Source organism: Scyliorhinus canicula, chromosome 3 (assembly GCF_902713615.1).
Source record: "Scyliorhinus canicula chromosome 3, sScyCan1.1, whole genome shotgun sequence".
NCBI lineage: Eukaryota > Metazoa > Chordata > Chondrichthyes > Carcharhiniformes > Scyliorhinidae > Scyliorhinus > Scyliorhinus canicula.
The window spans coordinates 84967040-84979516 of NC_052148.1; the positions used below are offsets into that span (position 1 = coordinate 84967040).

At 48.5% G+C, this 12477-nt stretch overlaps 1 protein-coding gene across 4 annotated transcripts in view; it reads left to right on the forward strand.

Moving 5' to 3' along the window:
* The window catches only part of LOC119962771 (phospholipid-transporting ATPase ID-like), a 348272-nt gene extending 336180 nt beyond the window's left edge, over window positions 1-12092 (forward strand). For all 4 annotated transcript variants that reach the window (XM_038790831.1, XM_038790829.1, XM_038790830.1 and 1 more), the window contains one exon: window positions 7958-12092. In XM_038790831.1, coding sequence (XP_038646759.1) covers window positions 7958-8170 — 213 coding nt within the window. In that variant the 3' untranslated portion in view covers window positions 8171-12092. The remainder of the gene's footprint in view (window positions 1-7957) is intronic.
* Window positions 12093-12477: the final 385 nt, after the last annotated feature.

The following is a 12477-nucleotide window of genomic DNA, read 5'->3' on the forward strand; positions in this document are numbered from 1 at the left end:
ATTTTCTTGGTGTTTCTGAGGCTGGACATTAAATCTGATATTTTTATTCTTCTCATTTTCCACTTTTTCTTCAAATATACAACCAACAAAAGATAACCAATAATAACAAATGCAATAGCAATCCCCAACCAGCACCCCTCCAACATACAAACCCAAACATCTTCCCTACATCCCAAATACAAAACAAGAAAGACCAAACGAGAATCCATGGTCATCCCATACATTGTAAACAATAAACAATATATTCAATGCCCGGGTTGTGTTGTCCGGTGCACGGAAAGGATCCGGATAGCACTTGTCCTCTTAGCCTGCGGGGGAGGGGGGTTGGGGGCCCTAAAGAGGAGACAATAGTAAGGTTGGAGATAGAGGCGGGAGCGGCCGGGGTCAGCATGGGTCAGCTGACTTACGGAAGTGCAATGGGGGGGGAAATCAGTGCTAAGCAGGTGCTTGGCAGGGGGGGGGGGGTTGGGATTGGGGGTCTGGGGGGGGGCAAGGGGTGCTGCTTTGCTCACTGAAGGGGTGCCAACTTTTGGGGATAGATGGAGAGTCGAGTTGGGGGCCTCCGGCTGGAGGGCTGGAGCGAGCGGGGGGCGCGGGCACCTGGCTGGCCGAAAAAGGGAGATGGCTAGTCGGCAGTGAGGTGGCGGGGTCAACCCCCCGTCCAGGCTGATTATGTGGAATGTGAGGGGCCTGAACGGGCCGGTCAAGTGGTCCCGTATGTTCTCACACTGAAAGGGATTAAAGGAGGACGTGGACATGCTACAGGAGACGCACTTAAGGGCCATGTGGGAGTTCATGGATCAGGTGGGGGGTGTGGACCCATGGAGATTCGCGCGGCCAAGGGTGAAGGATTTCTTCTTTTAACTCACGTCCACAAAGTCTACTCGCGGATTGACTTTTTTGTGTTGAGCAGGGCGTTAATCCCAAGGGTGGAGGGGGTTGAGTATTGGGCCATTGCGGTCTCAGACCATGTCCCGCACTGGGTGGACCTGCGACTGGGGCGGAGCGGGGGCAGCGCCCTCTCTGGAGACTGGATGTGGGGCTGCTGGCGGATGAAGAGGTGTGTGTGTGGATAAGGAGGAGCATTCAGAACTATGTTACAACGAATGACACAGGAGAGGTAACAGCAGCAGCGGTTTGGGAGGCTATGAAGGCGGTCATCAGCGGGGAGTTAATTTCTATTAGGTCCCACAGAGAGAAGAGGGAGAGGGCAGAGAGGGAGAGGCTGGTGGGGGAGATGCTTCGGGTAGACAGGAAGTACGCGGCGGGGGGGGGGGGGGGCTGCTAAAGGAGCGCCGGAGATTACAGGCGGAGTTCAATTTGCTGACCATGGGGAAGGCGGAGGCACAGTTGAGGAAAGTGTATGGGGCAGTCTACGAGTATGGGGAGAAAGCAAGTAGGATGCTGGCGCACCAACTTCACAGGAGAGAGGCGGCCAGGGAGATCGGGGGAGTGAGGGATAAGGATGGAAACACGGTGTTGAGCCCAGAGAGGATCAATGAAGTCTTCAAGGAGTTTTATGGAAAGCTGTATGAGTCAGAACCCCCGAGGGGAAGTGAAGGGATGAAGCAATTTATGGATCGGCTGAGATTCCCAAGGATGGATGAGGAGCGGGTGGTGGGATTGGGAGCTCCGATTGAGTTGGAGAAGATAGTTAAGGGACTGGCAAGTATGCAGTCGGACAAGGGCCCCGGGTCCGGACGGCTTTTTGTAGAATTTTATAAGAAGTTCTCGGAGCTACTGAGCCCACTCCTGCTAAGAACCTTTAACGAAGCAAAGGAGAGAGGAATCCTCCCCACGACGATGTCGCAGGCATTGATCTCGCTCATTTTGAAGAGGGAGAAGGATCTGCTCCAATGTGGGTCCTACAGGCTGATATCGCTCCTGAATGTAGATGCCAAATTGCTGGCAAAACTTCTGGCTACCAGAATAGAGGACTTCGTCCCAGGTGTGATCGAGGAGGACCAGACAGGTTTCGTCAAGGGCAGGCAACTGAACAGAAATGTGAGGCGGCTCCTGAATATTATGATGCCCTCGGAGGGAGGGGATGCAGAAGTAGTGGCTGCAATGGATGCAGAAAATGCCTTTAACAGGGTGGGGTGGGAGTGCCTGTGGGATGTGTTAGGTAGGTTTGGATTCGGGGAGGGATTCATAGGGTGGTCAAGCTACTATATCAGGCCCCCGTAGCGAGTGTGTCCACGAACCGGCTGAGGTCGGAGTATTTTAGGCTGTACCGTGGGATGAGGCAGGGGTGCCCCCTATCCCCGTTACTATTTGCCCTGGCAATTGAGCCATTGGCCATAGCGCTGAGGACTTCGAGGAACTGGAGGGGGCTGGTCCGGGGAGGGGAGGAGCACCGGGTTTCCCTCTACGCGGCTGACCTGCTATTGTATATTTCGGACCCCCTAGAGGGGATGGGGGAGGTCATGCGAATCCTGGGGGGACTTTGGGAGCTTCTGGGGGTACAAGTTGAACGTGGGGAAAAGTGAGCTGTTTGTAATCCACGATAGGGGTCAGGAGGAGAGACTGGGGGAGCTCCCGCTCAAGTACAAGATAAACAATGCCCATGAATTGTAGAACCCTTCCATCCTCCCCCTCAACTCAAACTTCACCTTCTCGAGCGGCAGAAATTCCAACAGGTCCCCCCTGCCAAGCCGAGGCACAGAAGCTGACGTCCACCCGAGCAGGACCCACCTTCAGGCAATCAGCAAGGCGAAGGCTAAAACATCTGCCCCCGCACCCGCATGCAGCCCGGAAATGGCTTCCAGGGGCCCTGGTTCGAACCTCACGTACACCACCCCCGAGATAACCTTAAAAACCTCCCTCCAATACCCCTCCAGTTTCGGGCAGGACCTAAACATGTTTGCAGGGCTCCTCCCACAGTGCTCACTCACATCCTCCACCCTCTCAAAGAGTCGGCTCATCCTCGTGCGCATGTGGTACACGTGAAGTACACCCTAAACACCACCTTCAACTGTATCAGCCCCAACCTTGCGCACAAGGTTGAGGCCTTTACCCTCCGGAGCACCTCACACCACAGCCCGTCCTCCATAACCTCCCCCAACTCTTCCTCCCACTTAGCTTCAATCCCCTCCTTGTCTTCCTCCAGAATATTCCCATAGATCACTGACATCACCCTCTTCTCCATTCACCCTGTCGTTACTACCTCTTCCAACAATATGGAAGCCAGCCCTATGGGAAGCTCAGAACTTCCTTCCTTGCAAAATCCCGGATCTGCAGAAATTTAAGTACCTGCCCTTGCCCCGTCCATATTACTCCACCAACTATTCCAGCCTTGCAAAACGACGTCCCAGAAACAAGGGGCGGAATTTTCCGCTCATGCGCGGCATCGGGAAGGCCGTCGTGAACTCGGCCGAGTTTCACAACGGCCTCGGAGGCCGCTCCTAGCACCCTATTCACACCCCCCAGGGGGCTAGCAGCGGCGCTCCGTAAATCTTGGCCGCAAGCGTCAAGGCGGCACGCTGAGAATGACGCGACAGTGGCGCCTAAGTGACGTCAGCCGCGCATGCGCAGGTTGGCCGGCTCCAACCTGTGCATGCGCGGCTGACATCACAACGGCTGCCGGCTCCAACCCGCGCATGCAAGGTTGCTGTCTTCCCCTCCACTGCCCCGCAAGACGTGGCGGCTTGATCTTGCGGGTGGCGGAGGGGAAAGAGTGCGTCTCTTGGAGACGCCGGCCCAACGATCGGTGGGCACCGATCGCGGGCCAGTCCCCTCCCGAGCACGGCCATGGTGCTCACTCCCCTCTCCGCCCCCCACAAGCCACAAACGAGCATTTGGCGCCATGTTCACGATGGCAGCGACCAGGTGTGGTTGCCGCCGTCGTGAACCGGTCGGGAACGTCAGGCCACTTGGCCCATCCGGGCCGGAGAATCGCTGCTTGCCGTGAAAAACGGCGAGCGGCGATTCATCCGAGCAGGGGGTGGGAGAATCGCGGGGGGTGCCAGGGCGGCGTGTGTGAGTCGCCCGGCATTCCCACAATTCTCCCACTGGCGTGGGGAGCGGAGAATCGCGCCCAAGTTCTTTAATACCCTAACTCTCCTCTCTTCCCATCTCCGTAACCTTCCATTGGACTTCCTTGGCTCAAACCTATGGTTCCCCCTAATCGGCATCTCTCTTGATCCTGGCCATAAGTTAAAGTGCTGCCTCAGCTGCCTCCAAATCTTAAGCGTTGCCACCACCACCGGACTCCCAGAATATTTACCCGGGGCTATTGGGAGCCCCCCCCCCCCACCCCGCAGACCGGCACCACTTGTATCCCCAGATATCTAAAGTGGGTCACCGCCCTATGAAATGGCAGCACCCCCACCTGGGACATCACAAAGTATTCACTTTTGTCTAAATTTAACTTGTACTCCAAAAAGGACTCAAACTTTCAGAGCAGCTCCAGCATACCTTCCATCAACACACATGGCTCTGACACATCCAATAAAAAATCATCCATGTACAAAAACACCCTTTATGTTCCACTCCCCCCCCAACCACCCCCCAAACTCCTCAGCGCGATGACCAAAGACTTAATCGCTAAAACAAATAACTGAGGGGACATAGGACACCCTGTCTGGTCCTCCAGTGCAGAGCAAAATACCCAAACTCATACTGTTTGTGCAGACACTCGCCCTATCCACTCCACAAGTCACGACCCAGCTCTAACACTGTCATGAAAATATCCCCACTCTACCCGATCAAATGTCTGCGTCCAGTGCAACCACCACCTCCCCTCCGCCGGTGTCATAACCAGATTTAACACCCTCCCAATATAAGCCCAGTCAACACCTTCCTCCCCGCCTCTTCCCACACGACTGAGGAAGCGAGCGCAGCTACAACCTGTCCAACCTTGGTTCCTCCACCAAGTTCCAGTCTCCACCCACTTTCAGCTCATGCAAATCCAAGTCACTGATGGCCCCACATACCTTCCTCACAAACCCTGCATCATCCCAGTTAGGACCATTCACGCTTGCCAATGCCACCAACCTCCTCTCCAATGCCCCCGTCACTATCACATACCTATACCTCCACCACCTTCTCCATCTGAAACTTCACCGTGCCCTACTGTGAAACTCCGAATGAAACACTTAGCTAACCCAGCCCTTCCTAAGCTTCACCTGATCCTTCACCCTCAAATGAGTCTCCTGCCACATCGGCCTTCAAACTTTTCAGGTGCGTGAGCACTCTTGATCTGTTCCAGGTTCTCCGAACCCTCTCACGTTCCACGTAACTAACCTAACCCGGGGTCTCTCACCCCCCCCCCCCCCCCCCCCCCAGTCCCACCATCTTCCTGTCCACCATCATCACTGCCCACTGGACCTGACCCACCCCCACCCATTGTTACCATCAAACCCCTCCCCCCTGCCAGAATCCCCCCATCCACTTGCTCTCAAAAGCACCTCACCCAGTATAGTTCCCCCCCCCCCCCCCCCCCCCCCCCCCTTCACACTTCCTGGGCCCATCAAAACCTGCTCACCAGGCTCCAATGTCAGCAGCCCCTTCCCCCACCACTAGCTAACTCCATTCACTAGCTAACTTAAGTTCGCTCGTGCTGGGGCCCCTGCCTAGACCCCCCCCCCCCCCCCCCACACCCTGTCCCAGGAAAACAACAGAAAAAACATACCCCCTCAAACAAACATATTCCGTGCAACATACATATCTCAGAAAAACCGTCGCTAAAAAAAGCAAAGACAGAATTTGACCCATATTACAGCATGAAGTGAAAACATTAAAAAAAACTCTATATACACTGTACCAACTCCCCTCCCCACGGTCCATGACCAATCCTCAGTCCCATTCCTCACTTCTGCCCCAAGCCTTCTGATGCGACCATCAATTCACTCGGAACACGATTGGAAGTAAACTGTGGTTTTAATAATCTTACAACTGAGCCTGCCTGCGACCAGAAGAACTGAGGGCAGGCTCACACGGCTGCAGCACTTTATACTTCCAGTAGTGGGAGGGGCCATGGGCGGAGCCAAGGGTGGAGCCCTATACAAGCTCCTCATCTCCCCCTATGGGCAGAGCCGCGCAACGGCTCACAGACAGAGCCCATAAGGACATAATACTATACAATACAATACAGTGTGAATTACATTCACCACACCTTCCACCATCACAAATGCCTCCACTGTCTCAAAGTAAATGTCTCTGGAGTTGTAGGTTTCCCTCAACTTCGCTGGATACACCACACCAAACCGCACCCTACTGTTATACAGTGCCGTCTTCACTCGGCTGAAAACCGCTCGCCTCTTCACCAGTTCCAGAGTTAAGTCGAGGTAGATGGGACACCAGCTCCAGCCCACTGCACCTCCTGCTTCTGCTTCGCCCAACTCAGGACCTTCTCCTTCACATGGTACCTGTGGAAGCAAACAATCACTGCTGTTAGTGGCTCTTTCGCCTTTGGTTTAGGCCTCAAAAACCGATGAGCCCAGTCCAGTTCATACCGAGAGGGACCATCTCTCTCTCCCACCAACTCCACTAACATCTTGGCAAAGTACTCTGTCGGCTTCGGGCCCTCCGCAGGCCCACGATCCTCAAATTCTGCCGCCTCGATCGATTTTCCAAATCCTCCAACTTTGCCCGCAGCCCTTTGTTGGCCTCGACCACCCTCTGTAGCTCCTTCCCCATCGAGGTGAGCTGATCTCTGTGCTGCGACATGGCCTCCTCCAATCCTTTCATTTTCTCACCCTGCTCCCACACCTCGGCTGACGTCTTCAACACAGCCACCTTCACCAGTGCAATCGCCTCCTCCACCAACACTTTCTACGCCACCATTATCTCCTTCCTCAGCACCTCTACGTGCTTTGCAAACTACTTCTCCAGTTCCAAAGCCATCACCTCAGTCATCTTTTCTGTCATAAGCAGTGCGGCACCACCCAGCGACCCGCCATCTTGCCAGCTCCCAGGCTGGCCCTTTCACTCGACGGTGAACCCTCACTCCATCCCTTCTTCACTGTGACCTTCTTCTGATTTTTTGACATTTTCCACATTCCTTATGCCTTCCCGCACTCGATCATCAAAAAATACCCCTGGGACCGAGCAATAAACTCCAAAAAACAAGCCTGGAGCAGGAGCCACCCAACGTGCAATTTCCCCCCTACATGCCGCCACCATAAGTCCTTATTGGTTCCACTGTATCAAATTGTTTTCACTAGGCATTGGACAGGCATATAGAACTGAAAGCACGTTGCAAATGTTGCATTTCTTGCAGGGTGTTCAACCTTTAGGAGGCGGTGGAGTAGTGGTATTGTCATTGGACTAAATCCGGAGACCAGAGAAATGCTCTGGAATCCCTGGTTCGAACTCCACCATGGCAGATGGTGAAATTTTAGCTCAATAAAAATCTGGAATTAAAATTCTCATGATAACCATGAAACCATTGCCGATTGTCATAAAACCCCATCTGGTTCACTAATGTCCTTCAGGGAAGGAAATCTGCCATCCTTACCTGGTCTGGCCTACATGTGACTCCAGACCTACACAGCGATGTGGTTGACTCTTAACTGCTCCCACTGAAATGGCCGAGCAAGCCACTCGGTTCAAGGGCAATTTGGGATGGGCAACAAATGCCCAGCAAGCAATGCCAACATCCCAAGAACAAATTAAAAAAAGTCATGACATGCAGCATGCTCAACCAATGTAAGGCTGAAGCATTTTCAATCATAGTCAGCCGGAATGCTGAGTGAATGATCCATTTGACCTTCAACCAAGTTGCCTAGCATCACAGATTCTTGTCTTCAGACAATCTGCCTCAATGATTTCATTCTTCATTACAGCATTTGCAAACTATACCCATTTTGTACCAATCCATTGACAATTGAAAATACTGTAATATACAGCAAATGATTAACATTTTAGCCTTGAGGATCTAAATATGGAAATTAATTTTAGCTGAATGTGCTACTTAATTATAAATTCACCCCGAATTATTTTTATATTTTTTCAGCTCCGGTATAAAATTTGTCAAATGAAGATACTTCCACCGAAACAAGCAATTTCACGCTTGAAACGACCCAGTGCACGTCGTTCTGCATATGCTTTTTCTCATCAACGGGGTTTTGGTGCCCTCATTACTTCAGGGAAAAATATGCGAATAAGGACTATTGGTTTGATACCTTCAAAGACAGGCGCATCATCAAATGTTGATAAACAAAAATAGTAAACCTGGTTTAAAATGTGAAGCCACGTTGGAATGAAAGTAATTCTATGTTGGAAGTATGAAAAATGACTCCTGGCAAAGAAAATTTTTATTTATGCATCTTAAGGTACTTACTGTACCTTAATGCCATTTTAGTGACGAGTACAAAGTTTTATAAAACTACAGAACTTGGTCTAAGTGTAAACAGCACAAAAATGAAATCAAGATAGGATGACTGATTTAAAATGACAAGACTCGATCTTCAGCTGACAACCTGTTTTTGACTTTTAGAAGCATGCCGATTTAAACAGTCTGTACATTTGGAAGCTAAATGCAATATGTTTACAGCAAAGGAATCAAAATAGTAAAATCACAATGTAATCCAAAATAGTAGACTATCTCAAATGGAGTTTGGTAAAAGATTTTTTTTTTTACATTTGCCCTTTTTCTATCCACAATTTTTGTAATTTCTCATTGATGAGTAATAACAACTGCTTTTGGCACTAGGTAGAAAGCATCTACATTATTAATAGAATCACTTAAGATCGATAATTTGATACACTCGGTAATTCCTCTTGTGTTTCCCAATACCAACAGTGGCTAATGTCTATTTCCCAGAATCACTTCTACTTGCTTCTTGCCGTAGTTGATTTGGGAAAACTGGATCCACCTGAGGACTGGAAGGAACAACACCAATCCAGGGGATATCTGAGTTGTTTCCACTGTTAGTTGGAAACCAGAGTGCAGTAGAAATTGGAAATGCTCTCTAATTTTCAGTATAAATTGGACATAGACTCGCTCTATTAAGCTAAGTCACCTCTACTGGTATTAAATGCTATTTTCAAGTTAAGCTTTCAAATTGAAGTTCAAGCATATCAGGAATAGCTTGGATGCACTGAGAATACTATTGAAATGTGATTTCATGGAGAATATTTTTATTTTAGGTATTACTCCTGTGAAGCATTCTTGGAGAGGATAATTGTAAATTTGGACAAATGTAAATTTTGAAGTACAATCATACAAATGAAAAAGTCATGTTATCTTGCAGAGGACTACCGTAAATAGCAGGAAATCACAAAATAAAATTTGAAGGAAAGAGACTCCTACCTAAATAAGATATGATAAAAGCTGTTGAGCTGCATAATATTATGCACACTGAATATAATTAAAAGTGAAACAGAGAAGATGGAAGACATCAGATAAGTATGGTGACAAAATTATAGATTGAAGGGGACACCTTGAAATACAGAATCCTAAGTATACTTTGCAACCTGAATTCTAATGTAACAGTGTGACCTAAAGCAGCGCTATTTTAGACACACTTCTAGAGTGTGATAACAGTCACCATTCTTTTAGTTGTGTGGTTCTTCGCAGATTATGTAGTCGGGTAAGATCCAAGTCTCTTGTCGTTGCAGCAACATAGAACATTTGTGGCACAGAAGGCAATTGGCCCCATTATTCCTTTACCAGAAGGAGGGTTTTTGTAAAAGAGTTAATCCAACCTAATCCCATTTTCCAACTCTTGATCCATAGCCATGAAGAGGACAGCACTTCAAGGCATATCCAAATGTTTATTAAATGCGATGAAAGGTTTTGCCTCTACCATCCTTTCAGCCATTGAATTCCAGACTCCCACCATCCTTTGGGTGAAAAATATTCTTCTCAACTCCCCTCTAATCCTTCAGGCAATTTCTTTACATCTATGCTGCTGGTTATTGACCTCTTTGCTAAGGGAATATGTCCCTCCTATCGACTCTATATTGACCCTTCCAAATGTTATACATTTCAATTAAATGCTCCCCCAGCCTTCTCTGTTCCAAAGAACTCAGCCTACTGAGACTTTCCACATAGTCAAAATTCTCCATTCCCAGCAGCATCCTGGTAAATCCCCTTCTCTAGTGTTATCACATCATTCTTGTAATGTGGCAACTGAGCTGTATGCAGTATTCTAGCTGTGGCCCAGCTGGTATTTTGTATAGCTCTAGCATAAGTTTTTGCTCTTATACTTTATACCTCCACCACTGAAGGACAGTATATTGTTGTATGAGAGAAACAAAAGAATGATATGTTTAGTTTGGGAAATTTCAACAACCACAGCAAATAAAAGAAATTTATCTTAAATGGAGAACACAGCTAATTACAAAATTTTATTAGGTACGTAAGACACTATGGGCGGGATTCTCCGTCCCGCTGTACCAATTTTCTGGTGAGATGCGCCCCTGCTGGCAGCAGGATTCTCTGTCGCGCCAGCCGGCCAATGAGGTTTCCAATTGTGGGCAGCCCCATGCCGTTGGGAAATCCCCGGGCATGGGTGCGCTGTCGGCACAATGGAGAATCCAGCCCCATATGTCTTCCAAATTTATCTACCTTCTTTCAATGTACCTTGATCAAAATTATGCTGTGTACATTTATAAAAAGTCTTCAATCTGACTGAATATATATGCTGTAATCATATTTAGTAATGTTTTATCAAATTCTAAATGCACAAGCCTGGGTCTGCTATCCTTTATCTGTGCAGGCCCTTCTGCCTGTGCAGTGTTTTGTTCAGTACTGACATTTATTTCTGGGGGACTTTAACAAAAATATTGGAAACGTTTAGCAGATATTATAATAAATGTGGGAGAACTCCTAGGTGGACATTTCAGCTCTGGACACCTCATTATGACTGTTGTTTTTGTGGTCCACGTACAAATTGTGAATTTGTTTTTTTTAAACCATGCAATCATTAGTGAATATATGCTTAACAGAAACTAAAACAGCAAGTGTAAAATATAGTTCAGAAAATATTGACCTTGGCTTTCCTTTCCATCTTGAGACATGTCTTTTTTTGCTAAGCCAATAGTTCCATTGGAGGTATCAGTTCTATTTCCTTTTTTCTATTCCTTTGAAAATGTCTGTTTGCCACTTAGAAGTCCACCCAGTTAGAATGTGAAAAATTGGCAGGATTCTGGGAAATTTGCAAAGTGTCCAATTTAGATGCATCATGTTGGGGCCTAAGAATGGCCCTAAAAAAGACCCTATGTTTCCAATATAATGTCAGTGAGTAGTACAAATCAGTAGTACGAAGGTTAGGAATAGGATAATGTCTGATTGTAGAACATTTAGTAGATTGGACTGCCTGAAAGAGTGATAGTCTAAAGGGAATTGGATAAACACATGAAGGGAAAACATTTGCAAGGCTACTGGGTCAGGTCAGGAAATTGGGACCAGCTAAATTGATCTTGGGAAAAGTCTGCATGGGCTCAATGGACCAGATGTCCTCCTTCTGTGTTGTAACCATTCTATGATTCTGTATTTGTTTTATACTTAAGGCCATCCCTTGCAATGTCATCTCTGCATATCCTCTGGATATTCTTACATTTTACTGTTCAATTTAGTGAAAGTACATGTTGAAATGGAAAAAAAACCTTGTTTACATACCTATGATTGTAGTTTCTTGAATAGCTAACTATTGAGTTGTGCATAATGCCTGTGAAATAGAATCACATGGGGAGTAAGAAAAAGTTCTGAAACTACAGCTCAAAGCCTGGTAATTTGTGCAGCCTTTGAAAAAAAACTGAACAGGTTCACACCTGAATACATATGTTAAGTTTTGTTAAGAAAAAATGTGCAGAATTTTACATTTGATTTTATTAATAATTTAAAACATAATGGAAGATTTTTCAGATGGCAGGGTTTCACCACCCATTGAATCAGCAGAGAAAGCATCCACAGCCCCAGAGCCACTTAACACTCAGCTACCTCCCGCTCCTTCCCAATGCCAAGTCCCTCAATCAGGTCTCACCTACCCCTCCCCCACCTGTAAAAGTACTGACGGTTGGAAGTGACTGGGAGGGATGCAGGAAGGGATCCAGGGGATCGTATTTAATAGAGGTGATAGAAGTCTTTAGCTTCTGAAAATATTTATATTAAATTTTTAACATTTTAACATTTGTAAATACAACACCAGAAAGTAAAACAACAACAAAAAATCCCTAAACACCCCTTCAACCCCCCAGTAACTCAACCCCCCCCCCCTCCCCCCCTCCTCAGCAGCTGACAGTAACCCGGGGCGGGATTTTCCGACCCCCGGCCGGGTCGGAGAATCGCCCAGGGCTGGCGCCAATCCCGCCCCCGGCATGCCCCAAATCCTCCGCCACCCAAGATTCGGCGGGGGCGGGAATCACGCCGCACCGGTCGGTGGGCCTCCCGCGGCGATTCTCCGGTCCACGATGGGCTGAAGTCCCGACGCTGGCAAGCCTCTCCCGCCGGCGGGAATCAAAACACCTACCTCACCGGCGGGATTGGCGGCGCGGGCGGGCGCCAGGGTCCTGGGGGGGGCACAGGGC